Here is a 20136-nt window from a genome sequence, read left to right on the forward strand (position 1 = left end):
TTTACAGTTCTGTAAATTAATGAAGGTTTTGTAATCATGGTTAGAACTGATGCTGGTGAAAAAAATGGATGTATAATATTTTTATGACATGGACATTATTTTGTGGTCGTAAAAAAAATAAAATAAAATAACGCTACATAAAAAATATGAATGGCTAGGAATATATGGTGTTGACATACCTAAAACTAATTAAAAAAGAAAAAAATCTACTTAATCTGTATATGAAAAAAACTTCAATTTTTAATAAAACTCCTGTGGCATTTTGTAAACAAACCAGCATTAAAGCATCTAATATTTTTTATTACAGCAATTTTTAGTCATGGACATGTTGCAGCATTTTTCACTATCATTGTCACATTCTTACACTGTTTTGGTGTAGCAAAAAATTAATTTGTTTTGTCTTCACAGTTAACAACACATCTATTAAGCATTACTTAATCTTTGTTAATGGTAACTACACATACAGTATATTAACGTGTTATGTAATATGTAAGTTAACATGATTTAATGGTGAACAATGACTTTATTAAACACTACATGATCTTTATTAATGTTAACCTACTCATTTTTTAATGCACCTTTTACATTAACAGCATTTAAACTAAACATATATTAATGTTAACTTATATTTTATTAGTTAGTGCATTTTTTAACATGAACAAATATTAGTAACACATTAGATAATGTTTCAATACATTGTACACTTCACAAGGTTTCTAATTCCCTTAACTCAGGGTTGTCCAAAGTCGGACATGGAGGGCCGGTGTACTGCTGACTTTAGCTCCAACTTGCTTCAACACACCTGCCTGGAGATTTCTAGTATACCTAGTAAGAGCTTGATCAGCTTGTTCAGGTGTGTTTGATTAGGGTTGGAGCTAAACTCTCCAGGACACTGGCCCTCCAGGACACCCCTGCCTTAACTAATGCTTTGGTAATGTTAGTAAAGTGATAACAAAGATAACTAATGCATTAAATAGCACATTAATATATGTTTAGTTTAATTATAGTGTTGCTGAATAAACATGTTGTTCATTTTTAGGTCATGTTATGTAACCCATGAATAAATTAGTAATTGTGTAAGTAAACATGAACTAATTAGGCTTAATTAATGTAGTATATAACACATTGATTTATGATTGACTCATTACAAAAGATTAAGTAATACTTAACCGATGTGTTGTTCACTGTTACCTTATGTTAACTAATGATTAGCTAACATTAAGTATTACACCCTTATTGTAAAGTGTTACTGTAAAAATGATGGGTTTTATTGTGGCAGAAATGTTTTGCAAATTTTTTTTTTAATTCTAGTTACAAACTTCGGTATATGTTCGGTATAACTTTAAGAGATACTTCAAATCATATTTAATATCATCAAATATGTATTCATTTTGAATACAACATGAAAACTGACATAAAACAACCTTTGTTTTTTACCCCTAAGATTATAGAGTGCAGGAACTGTGACGACACTTTGTAGGCTAATCAGCTGCTAGCATAAAATTAGTTCCCTGGATAAAATCCCCATAAGATTTTCCCATAGGCTTTTCAAAGATTGCAAATAATAAGCTCTGTGTTCAAACACTGTTCATTACACTTACACGTTTAGTCCAATCGGATTATCCTCACATGAAAACATAACTTTTAACATTTTTAGATCTTAAATTGCAAGAACTGAAAAGCTAACATTAGGTCAGTGGTTCCCAAAGTGGGGGTCGCTAGACATTGACAAGGGGTCCCTTGGTGATTTCCAAAAGTCTAATAAATTTTATTAAACAATAAGAATTACCACATTTTAACCATTAAAGACAAAAATAGTAGTTAATAGTTTCATGAAAAAAACAACACCATGCAAATGAAAAGCCATCAGTCTTTTAATTATTTTTGGATTAATAACACAGCAATAGCGTTAGCTGCAGCAGATTGATTTTATACCACAAGCTTAAACTTTCTGACATCTTTATGGTAATTAAATCCGTAAAAAAAATAAATACAGGTCACAACTGAACATTGAGGATGATCTCCAAAGAAGCGTCAGTCTACAAAATTAAACCAAGAATAGACTTGTGCTGAAAATATTGTGTCAACCAGTCTCATTAGGTGAGGTTAATATTAGACAAATTGATAAATGACTATGAAAATGATATGGTTGTTAGACAGTTGCACTTTTTTGTGTTGTCAATATGCTGGTGTTTATATAGGCCTATGCAAGATTTGCATGATTATAACCACCTCCATGAAACAGGGGGGGTCAGGAATCACTGGCATTATTATTTTGGGGGTCGCGGGTTAAAAGTTTGGGAACTCCTGCATATAAACTGTAACTAGTTAATGCTATAAACAGACTACAGTGCCTTCAGGGCGCTCGCCTGTGATGTCAGCACTACCCTGCTACAGACAACTCTTCAAACTTATTTTTAGAAATATGGTCCGTGACAAAGTTTTACTCTCTCGGTTTATTATATTATAATCCACGCTATATATAAACCAATAAATGCGCAAAAACAGATAGACCTACATGCCTTTTGGATAGCTTTTTATGTGCATGGGAAATACATTTTGTTTTGCTTTACGGTTGTTGTAAAAGTTTTAAAACTGTATGTATAAATGTGCCTATTTACTATTATGATAAGACATATTTCAATAAGTGTATCGCTTGCATGCACACAGCCTGCTTACCTTAGTAAGTTAACAAACAACAGAAATGAGTCGTGAGGGGCAGATTTATCAGATGTCTGCAAATCCCATCATAGATAGAGAACAACATTCAATATTATTTTTTTGTCAGCCAAAAGCAGGCCATAGTCACATTTGCTATACATTTTAAGGAGTGTAAATATTGCAGTTATGACAGAGTTAAATGTGAAGAAAAAAATGATGAAAAATCAATTAATGATGTTAAAATGACAGTTAATATGTCTGTATTTTTTTTTTGCACATTTATTCACACGTTAACATTACTGAGCGCAGGAAAGAGACAGGCTGCACTGGTAAGCATTATCTTCATAATATCGTTTAATTAAAATAAATGATCAACAAATCAATTTGTCTTTACAATTTTTACAAGTGAAAGCATTATCTAAACTCAATATGAATTCCCTAATAGGAAAATACTACAAACTAAAAAATACTATTTTTAAAAATACTTAAATGCCCACGCGGGCTGCATTCCAGACCAGATCTGCTCAATGCCATATAACAAGGGTGTCCAAACTCTGTCCTGGAGAGTTTAGCTCCAACCCTAATCAAAGACACCTGAACCAGCTAATCAAGCTCTACTAAATATACTAGAAACTTCCTGGCAGGTGTGTTTAAGCAAGTTGGAGCTAAACTCAACAGGACACCGGCTCTCCAGGACTGAGTTTGGACACCCCTGACATATTGGCTGTTTCTCAATTCCAAGAACGTAGAGAACAGACTTGCGTTCTTGTGGAGACCGGTCTCACCAGGTGTCCTCGGAAGAACGAACTCAGGAGATGCTGCGTTCTTCCTGATGGTCACATGACCTTCACGCGTTTTAAATGGTAAATTATTTAAACATTACAGCATTCATACAACAATTTATTGTTTTTCCCCTTTTCAAAATATATACTTTGCATAAAACATTATAAATATACTCTGCACAATATAAATAAAACAGATTTTAATAAGAAATTCAGCAAACAAACACCCTTAATATGTTTATTCCTTTATTAAGGTGTCCATGGTAATGTTTATATTCACCGTTTCATTCAGGGAAACTCCTGAGGTAAATAAGTGATATCTCTGAACTTTAATAATAAATCTAAATAAAATGCTGCGCTTCCCACCTCCAGTTGCAATGACTTCTGGGACTTCCAGAGCGAGTTCGGTGCTCAAGTTTGCATCGTTGCGTCCTCGATATCAAGAACACATGCGGGAAGTTTCACACATTCTCCGTACTTGCGGTCTTGAGTATTGGAACTGAACTTAGGCAGCTGATGATGATGTTTCACGAGAACACGAGACTGCTGAAGAACGCATATTGAGAAACAGCCAATGTCTCCGACACTGCCTTAGCTATCCCATAGCTAACTTGATAGCAACCGTCTTTTTAAAGAGGCGCAACCGATCTAAAATATCAGGAGTGTAATTTATGTTGTAGAGTAAGACATGAAAGTATCTTGAGTTTGTGTTAGCCACAAACCTTATTTAAGTGATTTAAACAAAATCCCATTGAAAAAACCCATTGAGTTTGGGACGAGAGAATCTGAACTGCTAAAATGCTAACTCACTTCTGGGTTTTTGCATACAAATTTAAGTCATAGTTTCCCCGCTCTATTTACAGGAAGCTTGCCAAGATGTTAGTTTGGGTACCAAATCCCTATTTTAAAACCTTAAATATAGATAATCATAGTCTACAGAATTTATTTAAGAATAATAGTGGGTAAAAAGTCCAATTTCTTAGTATTGATTGAGATGGGTTATTAGTGATCGATTATATAAAAAATCACAGTAGTCTGAATCAGTTGACATATTTAAATCAATCAATCACAAATATTTTTATATCATTCTTCATTTATATAGCAACGTTCTACAATCAAAGTTGCCCTAAGTCAATTATAACAGATACACAATAATACATATTCATATAAATAAAATGGAGTCTGTGATATCACAATCACACTAAATTATATTGTGTTCTTAGGCATTGTAAGAGCAAAAAAGTCATCTTCAACTGACACCTAACCCTATTTATACAATCACCAGTGAGTTTTATCGCATTTGGTGCTTGTATGTGTTAATTCTGGGCCCAGAGTATACACATAAAATCTCTCAAAAGTACTAGGAAATATTGAAGTGAAATATTATTAAATGAATCAGCAGTTGGTCCATGGAGACACACATTGATTCAGGATTTCTAGAGTTGGAACTACTATATTTCGATCTTCCATACAAGTTTTGAATGATTTAATTAGTAAGAATTCAGTGATGCCTGAATCCTCATGAGGAGCAAGCAGAATTGGGTGCACACTAGTATATGCTCTCCCACACATTCCTCTGGGTTGTGCTCGACACCGGCAGCATACTGATGCTATCAGCAGCCTTTCCTCAGGGCTGCTGCACTAGAATAATCTCCAGCGTTCTCTCATCACTTAGCAACGCGCACTCGCTCTCAAAAGAGCTTTTGTGCTTGCTTTTGCTCAGCGCTCTCCCATGGAGCTACTTCACCCACTGTGCAGCACATTGACTGAGCTACAGACACACAGGAAGAGATGTGTTTAATAATTTGTTTTCGACAGCAGAATTTGTTAAATTGTCACTGCTGGTCAGTAGGTTAAAGCCTATTCACACTAAGAAAACTACATTAGCTTCTACATCAAAATCATGTTTATTGTAATCAATTCTATTATAAAAATGCATTGCAGTCTGGCATTGTTGTTCAAGCTCTTTAATGCAGAAGGGAATCTGATAGGGTATATGCACAGCTAGTGTTTTGGGCAAGATAAATGTGATGATTTTCAATTTTATATGGTTCCTTTTACACAGTGGTTTAACGTAATTAATTACAAATACTCAGGTTACTGTAATTGAGTAGTTTTTCTCAGAAATTATAATTTACTGAGTAGTTTTAAAAATGTGTACTTTTACTTTCCTTTGAGTACATTTTTAGTGCTGTATCTGTACTTTTACTCCACTACTTTCCTTCAACCTGCAGTCACTACTTAATTTTTTTCTTGTTTATGGGGATTAGAAAAATAAATCCTGTAATTTCTGTCCAATCAACTCACACATGGAAGGTAAACTGCATCATAATGAACTACCTCAAGACATGTGCACTTTACATTGCAGCAAACTGTTTGGAAGCATTAAAAGTGTCCAAGAAGATGTTCAAAATCTTTACACGCATTGACCCAGAGACTGTTTAGATCAGGGATGCCCAAACACAGTCCTGGAGGGCCGATGTCCTGCAGATTTTAGCTCTGCCTTGCCTCAACACACCTGCACGGATGTTTCTAGAAAGCCTGGTATGAGATTGATTAGCTAGTCGATGTGTGTCTAATTAGGATTGGAACTAAACTTTGCAGGACACCGGCCCTCCAGGACCGAGTATGGGCACCCCTGGTTTAAATGCTTGTCACTGATGAGAAGATGATGGATATTTACTGTATGATGACCGAAATGGCCTTTAACACCCAGCAGACACAAGACGTCAACATGCCGTCAGATTGAAATTGTACCCTAATGTTGTGGAGACGCTGCATTTTGTTTGGAAATGAAAATCGGGTTTACATCAGAACTCAACGTCAGCCTGATGTCAATGTGCAATGTCCAACCTAAAACCAATCCAAAATCAACGTCTAATGATGTTACAGCTTGACGTTGTGTCGACGTTACCACTATGACATCTATCAGATGTTGAATTTTGGTTGCCATACCTGATGAATAAATGTCAGTATTTGACGTCATATATATTTGACATATATGATGTTGATTTAAGATGTTGGCTCGACGTTGGATTTTGGTCTCTTTCTAACAACCTCAAATCAACCAACTATCAAAGTCATTAGACATCATTATCGGACATCAAAATAATGTTGTCCTTAGACGCTGACTAGACATTGAATTTTGGTCACCTGACATCACAACCTAAATCTAACCTAATATTAACGTTTTATGACATTGTGTGCCTGCTGGGCAATAACTAAATGCACTACAGAATGTTACGTTTACACACACACATCCACAAATTACAATGCTTTAACTTTTAACAGCCTAATACTCACTACTCACTACTCATGAGTACTTTAAAAAGGGCTACTTTTTCTCCTACTTTGAGTAATATTTACAACAGGTACTTTTACTCTACTCACACTACATTTTTAAGGCAAGTAATGGTACTTTTACTTAAGTATGCTTTTTCAGTACGCTTCCCACCACTGCTTTTACAGCATGGATGTTGCAATGTAATTAAAATAAAATCAATTATATAGAGAGCATATTTTAGCTCTTATGTCTTATGTTTTATATTTTGTTACAGACATCCTGCAACTGTTTTGAAGCATATGAAATGTCCCAAACACTATTTTAACTGTCTAAAATGGGCAAAAAATGTTGTTTGTACTGATAGTCAGAACATGTCAAAAAATATGTGTATGCGTTATTATTGCATTAAAAACAGTCAGGAAAAAAACTGCTGTGTTTAAATCAGAAATAAAATATCTTTATATCAAAGGAGAAAATTACATCTGTACTTATTTATTTTATTTTAAAGGCTCTCTTAGGTAAATGACCATCCTATCTTTCTAACTTGTTAATATTTCACATAAATAACCAACACACTAGATCTGGTTCTTGTGTTCGTTTAACAGTCCAAAGGGTATTGTTAGAACTTGGCAAACGTGCTTTTTCCTTTTATGCTCCCAGGGCTTAGAATGATCTGCAAAATCAGCTCAATCTTAAAACACTTCTGACTCTGAGTACTTTTAAACATCTTCCGTACAACATCTCAGAAGATACTAGTAATTGTTTTTTAAGATCTGATGTTTTTATGAATGGTGATTTTGTAATTTTGTGGTATTGTTTTTGTGATTTTTATGTAAAACTTCATGTGCTGCCTGCCATCTTGGCCAGGTCTCACTGGAAGAAGAGACAGTACTGTCTCAATGTGATTTCCTGGCTAAAAAAAGGAAATAATAATAATAATAATAATAATAATAATAATATAGCTTTTCATTCTATTACAGAAAGGTGACTTTATTGTGTTTTATGGACATCCGGTACACGAGTCCACATATACGGAAATAATTTTTCTCTAAAAGTACATCATATCAAAGGATGATACTTAGGTTTTATTCTAATTAGGTTCCAAAAAGCCCAAATAGCATAGAGAAATAAAAAATGCATGTAAAAAAAAAAAACAGCTTGGACCTTAAGAGGTTAAGCATTCAGTTGTTGAAGCGTAAAATGAGATGAAAAGCCGTTTAAACCCAGGCGCCGTCAGGAGCAGCAGTAGAAAATACTGGAGTAAAATAAATGTTTATATTTTAAAGACATGGCATGGAACATTGTAATTTAATGCAGTGCTTCTTACAATCTGAGAGCCACTAGATATTTTACAGCAATCAAGCAGTAAAGATGATTGGTTTTTAAAGAAAACAGAGCCTAAACGTTGTGATTTATTAACGCCATACAGTTTACTGGAAGTGCTTGACCTGGGTTACTGAAAATGAAAAGTCCTTCTGCATATACCCTATTGGATTTGCATACTTTGGTCTACTTTTTGCAATAAATAATCAGCTCAAATGGGTGATGGGTGGCACGGTTGCCCAGTGGTTAGCACTGTTGCCTCACAGCAAGAACGTCACTGGTTCTAGTAATTACCAAGCCAGAAGACGTTTCTGTGCCGAGTTTACACATTCTCCCTGGGCTCACGTGGGTTTCCCCCGGTTTCCTACCACCGTCCAAAAACATGAAACTTAAGTTAATTGACTAAACTAAATCGGCACCATGGACATGCTCCTAGTAAGTAGTTATCTCTTAAGAGCAATCACTAGCTGTTCATTAGCCACTACAGCAGGGGAGTTCTCGAGATCTACCTGAGCTCAAACTCCCCTCTTGCCTTGCAAACGGGAGGGAGCCCCAGGCTCGAGGATCTTATGAGCTCAGGGCTCTCTCCTGGGACAGCATGACAAGCAAGCTTTACAATCAATCATCAGCTAAGTGTGAACTCTTGAAAGATGTTTTAAATGTATTCCAATTTAAATCAGTGGTGCTTGTTATTTGTGTGTAAATAAGTGTGCCCTGAACTGATTTATGATGAAAGAGTCAAGTTAAAACAGAAAAGAATCGATTTAATTTTAAATGTTTTACAGATAAATAACATATATTGAGGAATTGACCTCCACAGGAGAAAAAAATCAAATACTATAGATGTCAATAGTTACCTTATTTTGTGTTCAATGTTACGAAATGAGTAAATGATGATAGAATTTACATTTTTAGGTGAGCTATTCCATTAACATGTCTTGACTGTTAAAACATTTCAGTTTAAGCGTTTTCTAAAGCAGTGATTGATGTTTTCATTGAGGTTTTTCATGAGAATTTCCTTTGCATTTTTGTACTTCTCAGGCATTCATTGTGACAGTGTGTGTGCTGAGGGCCGCTGGGGGCCAAACTGCTCTCTGTCCTGTAACTGTAAAAACAGTGCGTCTTGCTCACCTGATGAAGGTGCATGCGAGTGTGCACCTGGATTCAGAGGAACCACCTGCCAACACAGTGAGTAGTCAAACAGATTGTGTGTTTGTGTTCATATGTCTGTCTCTTTTGACGACATGTCTGTTTTCTCTATTCTCCTTTTCTCCTGGTGTTCTCTTGATGTCCTCCCAGTCTGTTCTCCGGGTGTCTTTGGCCACCGCTGTAGCCAGGCATGTCCACACTGTGTCCACAGCAATGGCCCCTGTCACCATGTGACTGGCCAGTGTGAATGTCTACCTGGTTTTAAAGGGGCACTCTGCAACGAAGGCAAGAAAAGTCCCTCATATTCATTACCTCAGTGTACTTGCATACAATATTCAAGCCCTCATATACTCACAGCAAAGTTTTTGTTTAGAATAAGAACAACAAAAATTTCAGCGATGAGAAAACAGCAGTTAAAATAGCACATGATAATAGGGATGTTGATATGTTTAGCTCTTTAAATTGCTGTTAAGCAAGCAGTTTTAAAATAAAATGACTGTGTTGCTTTTAATTAGAAATAAAGTACTTTTGTTCTGACTATTAAGCAGCAATTTAGCGTTTGCAGAATATATTTTGCTTGTGGATGTTTGACTTCATTGGCTTGAACATAGGAAATAAATAAGATTGCTTTACCAATTTTTGTCTAATTATTTAAGGTGTTTACCAGACAAAGTGAACTCTTCTGGCATGCTGACTCAAACCCCTGAAACTCTGATGTTGTTTCAAATGACATAGCGCCATTTCTTTCTGATGTATATCAGGGCCTTCTCACTTAACTGTGAAGTTTGTCTTTTGCATGGCGTTTATTTCCTCATTTTTTGGACATTTTTCATTTCTATTTTTCCAGTACCTTGTAGTAGTCCTGATTATGTCACTGGACTGTAGTTTTCATACTCTTTGTTTGTCTGTTTATCTTCAGTGTGTCCCAGTGGCAGGTTTGGCAAGAACTGTGGAGGGAGCTGCACCTGCACTAATAATGGCACTTGTAGCCCCATGGACGGCTCATGTCAGTGCTATCCTGGCTGGATTGGCAGTGACTGCTCACAGCGTTAGTATCATATACCTTACCATACCGTATACCACACTACCCTTTCAACCAAGTGATCAGTTTTTGTTTTGTTGGATACTTTATTGTCCTCTAAGGAGGAATTTTAGTGGGTGCATACAGTAGCTTTTCTGCATAGTCATATATAATAAATGATAATAAAAAAAACAAAGAGAAAAAAAAAGAAAACAAATACAGTTGAAGCCAGAATTATTAGCCCCCCTTTGAATTTAGTTTTTTTATTATAAATATTTCCCAAATGATGTTTAACAGAGCAAGCAAATTATCACCGTATGTCTAATAATATTTTTTTCTTCTAGAGAAAGTCTTATTTGTTTTATTGCGGCTAAAATAAAAGCAGTTTAAAAAAAAAAAAAAAACATTTTAGGGTCTAAAATAATAGCCCCTTTTTTCGATAGTCTACAGAATAAACCTTCGTAATACAATTACTTGCCTAATTACCCTAACCTGCCTAGTTAACCTAACTAACCTAGTTAAGCCTTTAAATGCCACTTTAAGCTGTATAGGAGTGTCTTTAAAAATATCTATTAAAATAGTATTCACTGTCATCATGGCAAAGATAAAATAAATCAGTTATTATAAATTAGTTATTAAAATTATTATGTTTATAAATTTGTTGAAGAAATCTTCTCTCTGTTAAACAGAAATTGTAGAAAAAAATTAACAGGGGGGAAATTAACTGACTTCAACTGTATATAGACATGCCTGATTAATGTTTAACAGTCTGATTGGGATTGGACTCTATGTTTTCTGTCAGAGTGTTAGAGATCATAACATGCACTGCAAAAAAATGCTGTAAAATGTACAGTATTACTGGCAATTTTGGTTGTCAGTAATACTGAAATATTTACAACTGCACTGTAAATGAACTGTACCAGTGTCTGGTATGGTATAGAGTGTTGGTTTATTCTTTTAGACCTATAAGTTCCTGTTGGTTTGAACGAAATAAAAATGTTTAGATTTAAAATTTACAGGTTACTGTACCATGTGGGTAAACCATACTTGATGACACTCTTAAATATGGACTGATAAAAAAAATACATAATTTTGCTATCAAATGCAAAAACATAAAGCCTTTGGGGGGTTTTCACAGACCGAGTTAATATAATTGATCCCATGTAAGTGATTTATCCATGTACTGAAAAAAATATTGGTTAATTAACAATTTACATCTTTTATTGACATTTTATTTGTTTGAAATAATATAGTTTATATGAAATACCATATAGAGAAATATCTGTGATATAACAGAAAATGTACTAGCAGTTTATTACAAGGTTTTTGTCTTATAATATACAACATCAACCGAGACTACATATATCGCTTTAAACTATTAAAACTGTTAATAAACTTTTCCACACTAAAAAATGTTGGAAGAAAGATCAAGGTCTCATAGTGCTATTAAAATGCGTAAATAAATGGTAACATTAAAAAAAAAATTACAAAATACTGAGAACAGATTTTTTTTTTTACAGTGCACATTTGTGGTTGCACCTGAGTAATTTCTGGATTCTGAACAAATACTGGCATCAAAACTTATTTCCTTTTTTTATTTATTTCAAATTCTTTATACTCTTGCTCTGTCAGATTCCGCTTTAAACAAATATTAATGTTTGATTTGCATGTTTTGTAGTTTCATGGTTCAATCTAAATTGACACTAAACTAAATTGTTTCTCTAGGTTTATGGCTATCAGGGGATTTACTTGTTGGCCTTACTTACTATTTAAGAGATTGTGGCTGTCTAGACACTTTCTCGCATATCAACCACAGCTCTGCAGCTGTCAGTGTTGAATCGCTGGGTCAGGTTGGTTTGGAAGGACATGGGCTGTGGTTGTGGCATGTCCTCAGATCTTTTCAAAGCGAATTCGTTGCAGCTGTTCACTAGTCTGATCTGATCTGATCTGCTTTTGTGATTTGAACACAGATGTTCACAAATGATAGCTGAGGTGTTTAATAAAGCAGTCGAGTGAGCTCTTTTCAAATAATTAATTTGATATGCAAGTATTATCTTACTGAAGACATGCACTATAACTAGTGCTTTGTAAATTAGAGACAATTTTCTTTGTCCCATTAGGAGATTTTCTTTCATTTATTCAACTTATGGAAGTCACTCAGTTTTTGAACGTTTGCTGTCTATTGCTAAGCGCTCTTCATCCCCTTCGTGTGATTTTAATTTCATTAGTATCTATGGTCTCTAGCGCCCCCTGTCGATCGTATGTAAGTAATGTTAATAAATAAATGATCGTAAGTAATGTTAATAAAACGCAGATGCACTGCTAATGTTATAATCAGCTTGCGAATTGGGTGGCTTGACACTTTTTCTTGTAAATTAGGTGTTTGTAACTACATATAAAGAGTTCAGATGCAAAAACCTCTTAGTGCCATCTGAAATTTTCTTCTAAAATTAGCATTTTTTCCGAGACTCCTATATTTATGTTCACTAATTTCACATTAAAGGCATTGAAAATAGCATATTAATTGACATAAAAGGGAAATTACTCAACTTATACATAGTAGCTTGGAGAAAAATTCAGATGGCATTTAGAGGTTTTTGCATCTGAACTCTTTATATGTTTTTAAAAATTCACTGTATATTTTATGTTAAAAACAGGGTATCTTTGGTCATTTTTTTTTTGTTTGTTAAAACAGCCCGTCACTCTCAGAATCCAAACAATATCTCATTTATTCATTCGTTCATTTTCTTTTCGGCTTAGTTCCTTTATTAATCTAGGGTCGCCACAGTGGAATGAACTGCCAACTTATCCAGCACATGCTTTACGCAGCAGATGCCCTTAATAAACAATATCTATCAATCAATAAAAAATAAGCTTGATCAACAAATGTGATACATTCATTCATTCATTCATTTTCTTGTCAGCTTAGTACCTTTATTTATCCGGGGTCGCCACAGCGGAATGAACCGCCAACTTATCCAGCAAGTTTTATGCAGCGGATGCCCTTCCAGCCACAACCCATCTCTGGGAAACATCCACACACACATTCACACACACACTCATACACTACAGACAATTTAGCCTACCCAATTCACCTGTACCGCATGTCTTTGGACTGTGGGGGAAATCAGAGCACCCGGAGGAAACCCACCCAAAGGCAGGGAGTTCATGCAAACTCCACACAGAAACGCCAACTGAGCCGAGGCTCGAACCAGCGACCTTCTTGCTGTGAGGCGACAGCACTACCTACTGCGCCACTGCGCCACAGGATTCCTTAATTAATTAATCATTTTATTCCCTATTATTAAAAATAACAAGAAATATTTATTGATGATAAAAAATTATTCAATAATTAATGAAGCAAAATAATCTCTAAATAAAGGTCATGTCACCTGAGCTGTTTACATAGACTATAGAAAAGCCTTTGATACAGTTAATCATACTATTCTTTTAAACAAATGTATTTCTTTTAACCTCTCTTCTCCTGCAATAGATATGTTTTTATCATATTTATCCAATAGATCCCAGGTTGTTAAAATTGGTACAACAACATCACAGGCACTAGGTTGTTCTAAGGGTGTTCACAGGGTAGTATTTTGGGACGTTTACCTTTCCTGATGCATATCAATGACCTCCCTCAGGTAATCAGATTCAGATTCTTTATTGAGCGCTGATGATACTGTGCTTTTTGTGTCTGGATCAAGTACAGACTCAATTAATAATAAATTAAATACAGATCTTACATCAATGGCTGCAAGACAATGATTTGACTATTAACGTTAAGAAAACAGATTGTATGTACTATTACTCATCTAGGTGAAAATTATCCATATCCAATGCCATCCCTTTCTCAAATAAAACACTTTCCATTGTATCTACATACTGTATCGATATTTGTGAATCAGTCTAGACTCTCACCTTACTTAATGCGACCATGTTCAAAATGTCTGTAATAAGCTGAAGCAAAAACCATTTGTTTATGGAAAAATTAGGACAAATTTGTCTCCTTCTGTTTCAGAAATTTATCTTTATTTATACAGCTTTTGGATGTTGTATAAATCCCAGTTTCCAAAAATGAACACTTATGACTTTTATTATCCAGGGTCACAAATTGTAATATTATATCACGATATTTGTATTATTTTATTAACAACTTTTTTTACTGTATCTTTAACCAAAACACTTTGGGATTTGAACATCTTAAACATGCCAGGCTTTTTCCAGTAATGCCAAGTTTATTATTTGTGCTTACCCATAGCATGTCCTCCGGGTCAGTGGGGTCCCAACTGCATTCACACTTGCAACTGTCACAATGGAGCATTCTGCAGTGCTTATGACGGCGAGTGTAAATGTACGGCCGGCTGGACAGGTCTCTACTGCACACAAAGTAAGTACCAAGTTCTTTTGCAATGATTCCCTTTCAATTACTAGCAGCTGTAATTGGTTAGGAAGGTCAATAACATTTGGTCATGACATTTCCTGTCTTCTTGTCCTGCAGGATGTCCATTGGGTTTCTATGGTAAGGATTGTGTGCAGGCATGTCAATGTGAGAATGGTGCAGACTGCAATCACATCTCGGGTCAGTGCACATGCCGTACAGGCTTCATGGGACGTCACTGTGAAACGAGTCAGTATGGGAAAGAGCTTTTAAACAGTAGTTCTATTATTTGATATTTTACTAGGTATGTACTGTAAGTGTCTGTATCTGATCCAGCATAATTTCTACTCGCTTTCAGAATGTCCTGCGGGTTCATATGGATATGGCTGCCGGCAAGTTTGTGATTGTCTCAATAACTCCACCTGTGATCACATGACTGGCACATGTTACTGCAACCCGGGCTGGAAAGGCACACGATGTGATCAGGGTAATGTTAACAGAGCATTTACAATCAATCAACTTTAGAAGAAAGAAGTTGTTGCTTTATAATTAGTATTTAAACAAACTACCTGCATAATTATAAAAGTTAATTTAAGTTTAAGTTTTTTTAAAAGAAAATTCAACTAGTTGCTTTTAAAGCAAGGGGTTAACTCACTTTTTTAAAGTAACTAATCACTTTTTACAGTGATAAAGGTACAAAAGCTGTCACTGGGGTGGTACCTTTTTAAAAGATACACATTTGTAATTGAAGGGTCCATATTGGTACACTGTAAAAAAAACTCATGAAAAACAGTTATTTTAAAATTACCGTGAAAAAAACTCAGAATAAAAAATGTCAATAATCTGTAAAAAAAATGAAAATTTTAAGTTACCATAAAAAAACTCAGAATAAAAAATGTAGATAATCTGTAAAAAACAGTAATTTAAAAAAAACTGTCAGAATAAAAAAATGTTGATAATCTGTAAAAAAAACAGTATTTTTAAAATTACCGTAAAAAAACTTTCAGAATAAAATTTTTTAGATAAACTGTAAAAAAAGTAATTTTAAAATTACCGTAAAAAACTGTCAGAATAAAAAATTTTAGATAATCTGTAAAAAAAAACAGTAATTTTAAAATTACCGTAAAAACTGTCAGAATAAAAAAATTTAGATAATCTGCAAAAAAACTGTAATTTCTTGTTCCATTATTACAAGTTATTACTGCCATTTAACTAATTATTACTGCAATTACACAGATTGTTACTGTTATTTTACAAATAGTTACTTTAAATATATAATTTATTAATGTAATTATACAGATAATTAATGTGATTATAAGGATTTTTATTGCAATTATACAGGTTATTACTTTAATGTAATTATGCATGAAATCTCTAAATATTCCATAAAATGTTGCACTTTTAACATACCTTTAAAACTGGAAAAAAAAACTTTTAAAGAATGATTGAAAAAAGTTTAGGTACAATTAATTGCTGTTGTCATAAAACACATATATATGCAAATATAACGATTGAGTATAATATAGTTTATCAAATATTTTAAGGATATGTTGGTTAAACTCCAAAACAATTTTCTTTAAAAAGTACAAAACTGTTATCTACCTAATGTTTTATTTCTTTTTTCAAATAACACATTTGGTCATGTGAGGATGCCTGCACAACAAAGTTGAGGATCAAATAGCAGTTTATTAACAGAATCATCTTGCAATTAAAGGCTGAAACAGGAACAAACAGGTGCTCAGATAATTCCAATCATAAAGGCGGCAAACAAAATAACAAAGAAAAGGGGTCAAACACGGCAAGGGTAGGGAAACCACATCGTAATGCTCACTAAACAGTTTAAGACCCAGAAACGATGTGTCTGTGTCTGCTGAGTTTATAGTCATTGAAATCAAGCTATAACAATCTTCTCAATGTGTGTGTAATCAGTCAGAATTAGGAAGCCGGGTGTGCGAGGTGCATGCTGGGAGTTATAGTTTGTTAAAGTAGCGTGTGTAGTTTTCCAGTGATCTGCAGCTGCTAAATCACTGGTGATCATCCGTTTGCATAGCAACAATATTAGATTAGTAAAATAAACATTTCCTAGTTTACAGTGCATGCATTATATGCCGCCTACAAACAATAGACTATTATTTGACTTAATTAACCTTGTGTTAAACCTTATATGTTTAGTATATTTACTAATAACAAATTTGATTGAACTTTTGTATTCCTTAAAATTACGTGTTACTCTCTAAAAATACATAAAATTTCCTTTAAAAAGCAGAAAAAATAACGTAATACCAAATTACAAACAATAACTGTTAATTTAATATTAGAATATTTTATTATAGAACATACAGTCTCTGTAAAACAACAGTTATTTCACTGTATAATGAAAAAACTGCAAAATTCTGGTAAAAAAATACAGACAATTACCTGTAAAATAACATACATTTTTTACAGTATACCTTAAAAGCTTGTATTTGTACTTACACATTTTAAGAAGTGTACTTTTGAGGTATTAATATGTACCCTAGAGATGTGACAGCTCTCCTACCTTTATTTCTGAGAGTGTAGGTTAAACCCATATACTACATTTACTATTAATAAGCACCAAATTAGGAGTTTTTTGATGAGAAAGTCATAGTTGATGGCAATAATTGCGAGAATTGTACCTTAATATAAAGTGGGACTGATACAAGATGCTTCCAATGTAGCTACACTGATTACAATGGGAGCCATCTGCATCAGTCACGCACAATGAGGTGTTTTGTAAATGCAAGAAATTGTTTCTTATCTTTGACTGTGATGCTGCTGTTTTATGTGTTTCTCAGCTGGAGGAAATATTGCAGAAAGTCCCAATAGTTTGACAAGCGCAGCTCTGCCTATGGATTCATATCAAATTGGCGCAATCACAGGAATCATTATCCTTGTACTTCTTGTGCTCATCCTCCTCCTCCTGTTCATCATTTACCGCAAAAAACAGAAAGGCAAAGAATCCTCGATGCCTTCGGTCACATACACACCTACTATGAGGGCTAACACTGATTACGCCATTGCAGGTCAGTGTCCCAATTGTTGTGATAATGCCTCAATTCATTACAATAGTTATACATTTCTCATTATTCTCATGATTAACTGTATAAGTCAGGGTGACTCCTATGGCAGAACAGGGTAGTTTCAGAAGTAACTTTGTCTGTTTGTGATTTTTTTTTCCATTTTATTTTCTAGAGTCACTCCCACAAACTGAGGTCCTTCCCAACAGTAACTATTTCTCCAACCCCAGTTACCACACGCTGACCCAATGCAGCAGCCCACCTCACATCAATAACATACCCTATGGAAAGGTGGGTAACTCTAGTATAACACTACACTCGTAGAAATAAAGGCACATGAGCTGTCGCTGGGGGTGTACCTTTTCAAAAGAAATGAATTTGTACCTAAAAGGTCCTTATTAATACCTTAATGGTACATACAGTATCAGTACCTAAAAACTGGAAGGCTAAAACAGGGCAAAAATAGATGATCAAAAATATCTGAATTACTGTAGACCGCTAATTGTTGAATAGTTCTGGGAACACAGGACTAATAAATATGGTGGGGGATTTATATTTTACTAAATACTGCTTTAGAATAAAGCGTTTACATGGATTACCCTGCCTGTGTGTTGTTAAAAGAGATTTCAGTTTAGTGAAACTAAACTGTTTCTGTGACGCAGGGGCACAGTAGGTAGTGCTGTCGCCTCACAGCAAAAAGGTCGCTGGTTCGAGCCTTGGCTGGATTAGTTGGACGATTCTGTGTGGAGTTTGCATGGGTTTCCTCCGGGTGCTCGGGTTTCCCCCACAGTCCAAAGACATGCGGTATAGGTGAATTGGGTAGGCTAAATTGTCCATAGTGTATTAGTGCCAGTGAGTGTGTATGTGTTTCCCAGAGATGGGTTGCGGCTGGAAGGGCATCCGCTGCGTAAAAACGTGCTGGATAAATTGGCAGTTCATTTCGCTGTAGCAACCCCGGATTAATAAATAGACTAAACCAATAAGAAAATGAATGAATGAATGAATGAATGAATGAATGAATGAATAAACTGTTTCTGCCATGAAACCTGCCATTTTTAAGAAACCAATTGCAAATTCCTAAATTAATCCAAATGACCTTCTCTGTAGATTTCTGGAGTTGAGGAGCTATGTGGAATGTCGTAGAAAGGCACTTGCTATAATTGTTAATTTTCTTCTGCCTGACAGATGAACAACAACCAGTTGTTTGTGAACCTGAAGAACACTGAGCCGAGGAAGCGGCTTTCCCTGCTGGATCACACAGGAACTCTACCAGCTGACTGGAAGCAAGGCGGATCCTTTAGTGAACTTGGTGTGACCTCCAGCAACCTCATCACAACCAATACTACAGTGAAACATTTCACATGATAATGCTTAACAGAACAATGTTTGCTGAAAGAATAATGTACAAAAATTCAACAATTCAGATCTAGAAGCAGATTAATTGTATTATTTTGTTAGACAAAGGAAAGTTACATTTATCAAGTTAATGAATTCTTTCCCAGTAATGGGTTGCGGCTGATGAATAAGTGAATGAATGAATGAATGAATGAATGAATATATAAGTGAATGAATGAATGAATGAATGAATGAATGAATGAATAATGAATGAATGAATAATGAATGAATAAGTGAATGAATGAATTTATAAGTGAATGAATGAATGAATGAATGAATAATGAATGAAAAGTGAATGAATGAATGAATGAATAAATGAACGAACGAACGAATGAATGAATGAATGCATGAATGCATGAATGCATGAATGCATGAATGAATGAATGAATAAATAAATAAATAAATAAATAAATGAATAAGTGAATGAATGAATGAATGAATGAATAAGTGAATGAATGAATGAATGAATGAATGAATAAGTGAATGAATGAATGAATGAATGAATAAGTGAGTGAGTGAATGAATAAATGAGTGAGTGAATGAATGAATGAATAAATGCATGCATGCATGAATAAATAAATGAATGAATGAATAAGTGAATGGATGAATGAATACGTGAATGAATGAATACATGAATAAATGAATGAATGAATGGATGAATGAATACGTGAATGAATGAATACATGAATGAATGAATGAATGAATGAATGAATGAATGAATGAATGAATGCAGTTGATGAATTCAAACAATGAACTGAGTATGAAGTTGATGACAACATGGCACGTATAAAATAAGATATCATTGCTTTGGACCATTTCATGTTTTGATATATATATAACAATTATATTATTTTAAATGTAGTTAAATTACTTTCTGTTGAATGTTAGTTGAAATCGATAGTGATTTTAAGAAGTATTAAGTATTTATTGAGTTATTAAATTACTTTTCAAACCAAGTAATTAGAAAAGTAATTTAAATACAAGTTTAAGAAATTAGTAATTCATTTGTTTTTGATGTAACTTAATCAACATTGTTCCTAACCTCAGTCTACACACATTGGTGTGTATTATAACATTTCACACACAGCACCAGCATGTTTAAACAG

General features: G+C 34.3%; 1 protein-coding gene across 1 annotated transcript in view; it reads left to right on the top strand.

Moving 5' to 3' along the window:
- Positions 1–20136, top strand: part of megf10 (multiple EGF-like-domains 10) — a 92890-nt gene that overhangs the window by 63671 nt on the left and 9083 nt on the right. The window contains 9 exon segments of the mRNA NM_001423788.1: positions 9091–9237; positions 9349–9483; positions 10118–10246; positions 14478–14606; positions 14718–14846; positions 14956–15084; positions 17414–17641; positions 17811–17926; positions 18821–18944. Coding sequence (NP_001410717.1) covers positions 9091–9237; positions 9349–9483; positions 10118–10246; positions 14478–14606; positions 14718–14846; positions 14956–15084; positions 17414–17641; positions 17811–17926; positions 18821–18944 — 1266 coding nt within the window.

Source organism: Danio rerio, chromosome 10 (assembly GCF_052040795.2).
Source record: "Danio rerio strain M-AB ecotype USA chromosome 10, GRCz13ab, whole genome shotgun sequence".
Lineage (NCBI taxonomy): Eukaryota > Metazoa > Chordata > Actinopteri > Cypriniformes > Danionidae > Danio > Danio rerio.